Source organism: Ipomoea nil, unplaced genomic scaffold (assembly GCF_001879475.1).
Source record: "Ipomoea nil cultivar Tokyo-kokei standard unplaced genomic scaffold, Asagao_1.1 scaffold1024, whole genome shotgun sequence".
Classification (NCBI taxonomy): Eukaryota; Viridiplantae; Streptophyta; class Magnoliopsida; order Solanales; family Convolvulaceae; genus Ipomoea; species Ipomoea nil.
The window spans coordinates 10050-12918 of NW_017617452.1; the positions used below are offsets into that span (position 1 = coordinate 10050).

Consider the following 2869-nt stretch of genomic DNA (forward strand, 5'->3'; position numbering starts at 1 on the left):
TGGTTTCTACAATATTCTAAAAATAGTACTCCGTATCATAGCTATTTATTAAGACGTGTAGTATTTCATTGTTGGTGCCTTGGTGAGAAATGATTTAATTGGTGATTTTAATTCATCGGTCTTGATTGATTTAGAGATTTTGAAATTTATTTTAGAATTGTAATCTTAATAATTGAATATTTTACTTCATAATTTCTTTTAAAAAAACTTAAATGTACTTTTTTTCTTTTTATACAAATAAAATTAATATATAAAAAATATATTATTACCCAACTCTAATTGAGATCTTTTAAATGACATTGATATTAATTTTTTTTTTTTTATATTTTTAAGTAACCTAAATTTACACTGACAGTGATTTAATATAATTATAGCTTAATTTAAAAAAAAAACAAAAAAAAAACCAATATTTCTATTTTTTTAAATAAAAATATCATTTAAAATTTTTAATGATATATTTTTATACTATTAATTTTATTTTTTAAAAAAGTAATAAAAATGAATTTAGAGAGAAAATATTAATTTGTTAAAAATTCATAAGATGTTTTTATCTTAACTAGCACGAATACCAAAGTCCAAATTGAATACTATTTTACTTTTTTTAATTTGTTTAGAAGTTTAAATCAAATAGTATTAGGACTTGTAAAAATTTGAATAGAATAATTCCAAAATTGTAAAGAAGTTTCTAAAAGTTTGGATCCCATACAACTTAGAATTCGGCAACCCTAACAAAGCTACATTGGTTTTGGCCCCAAAGCTTAATAAAGACGCTATTTATTGTTTCCTTTCATCTTCAAGAACCCAACCCAAAACTCTGAATAATTGAATATTTTACTTCATAATTTCTTTTAAAAAAACTTAAATGTACTTTTTTTCTTTTTATACAAATAAAATTAATATATAAAAAATATATTATTACCCAACTCTAATTGAGATCTTTTAAATGACATTGATATTAATTTTTTTTTATATTTTTAAGTAACCTAAATTTACACTGACAGTGATTTAATATAATTATAGCTTAATTAAAAAAACAAAAAAAAAACCAATATTTCTATTTTTTTAAATAAAAATATCATTTAAAATTTTTAATGATATATTTTTATACTATTAATTTTATTTTTTAAAAAAGTAATAAAAATGAATTTAGAGAGAAAATATTAATTTGTTAAAAATTCATAAGATGTTTTTATCTTAACTAGCACGAATACCAAAGTCCAAATTGAATACTATTTTACTTTTTTTAATTTGTTTAGAAGTTTAAATCAAATAGTATTAGGACTTGTAAAAATTTGAATAGAATAATTCCAAAATTGTAAAGAAGTTTCTAAAAGTTTGGATCCCATACAACTTAGAATTCGGCAACCCTAACAAAGCTACATTGGTTTTGGCCCCAAAGCTTAATAAAGACGCTATTTATTGTTTCCTTTCATCTTCAAGAACCCAACCCAAAACTCTGAAATATAATAATCTGCAATATAATTCTGCTCCGATCACTTGCTTTTCTCTGTTTTCTTGCAATGGAGCTGATTCCCGGTCTTCCCAACGTCTTAGCTTTTGAATGTCTTATTCGGATTTCGTTTGATCAGTTTCCCAAGGCTTCATCTGTATGTAGAGCATGGAAAGCTGTGATTAAGCAGCCGGAGTTCCTCCGGCGCCGGAAAGCTTCTGGTCTAACCCGACCTGTCATTGCCATCTGTCAGTCAAGGTTTAGTTTAAGCAGATTGGATACAGTGGGTTTCCGGCTCACGCTATTCGACCCGGTGAAAAGGCGTTGGCATGATTTTCCGCCGATACCGGAGGTGGTGGAAAGGATGCCGGTGTTATGTAGCGTGGTCGGTATTGGGGCGGAGCTGGCGGTGATAGGGGGGTGCGATCCGGTGACACGGCGGTATCTGAATTCAGTTTTCATCTACAACTTCTTCTCCGCCACGTGGAGGCGCGGCGCCGATATGCCAGGCGAGGACCGCCTGTTCTTCGGATGTGCGGCGTCGGAGGATGGCGGGACAGTGGTGGTCGCCGGCGGACGGAGCTCGACCACTACCTTAGCGCTGAAATCAACGTTGGCGTACGACGTGGCAAGGGACACGTGGACGACGTTGTCGGACATGTCAATCGGGCGATACGTGTGCACGTGCGTGTTCCAATGTGGTGAGTTCCACGTCGACAGTTGTCATACCACTGAAACACTCGACTTTGTCACCCGACAATGGCACGTAAGCGACCGTGACATATGGTTGCAGGCTAACGACGTGGAGATTGACAGGGTAATATACAAAATCAGGAAAAGATGTGACGTGGTTGCATTAGAGGACGACACATGGGTGTTCGTCACGCGCGTCCCCGACTCTACATCCGACGTGACATATGTGACAGGGTGGCAGGGGAATATGATGGTGATAAATACAAAAGGTGGTGAAATTCATAGTGCTTATGTGCTAGAATTGAAGAGTAAAAAATGGACGAAAGTAAAAATCCCACGTAAGTATCGCGGTTATGTTCATTTTGGTTATTATTGTCATATACACATCTAAAAGGAACAATTTTATTTTGTCCTTAAATTAGCTTGATAAGCACTCTTCTTCTTCTACTACTTTTTATTTATTTATTTTTTAATATATTCATCTTAGATGATTGAGATTCAATATATGTTTTATTTATTTATTTTTTAATATATTCATCTTAGATGATTGAGATTCAATATATGTTTCACGATGTGTTATATTTCGTAGCAATAGATAGAGAAAATATAGAACATATACTACCTTGTAATCCAAAAGTAAAAATATGATGCATTTCAATTGTTTTAAGTTTCTATTAGAGATTTGTACAAAACAAAATGTGACATTGAAAGTTATGCATTACACGT

At 32.0% G+C, this 2869-nt stretch overlaps 1 protein-coding gene across 1 annotated transcript; it reads left to right on the plus strand.

Moving 5' to 3' along the window:
- Positions 1-1280: 1280 nt before the first annotated feature.
- LOC109180137 (F-box/kelch-repeat protein At1g80440-like) lies at positions 1281-2566 on the plus strand. Its single transcript, XM_019329605.1, has 2 exons — positions 1281-2151; positions 2267-2566. Exons 1-2 carry the CDS (start codon positions 1521-1523, stop codon positions 2269-2271), a joined length of 636 nt encoding a protein of 211 aa, XP_019185150.1. The 5' UTR covers positions 1281-1520; the 3' UTR covers positions 2272-2566.
- Positions 2567-2869: the final 303 nt, after the last annotated feature.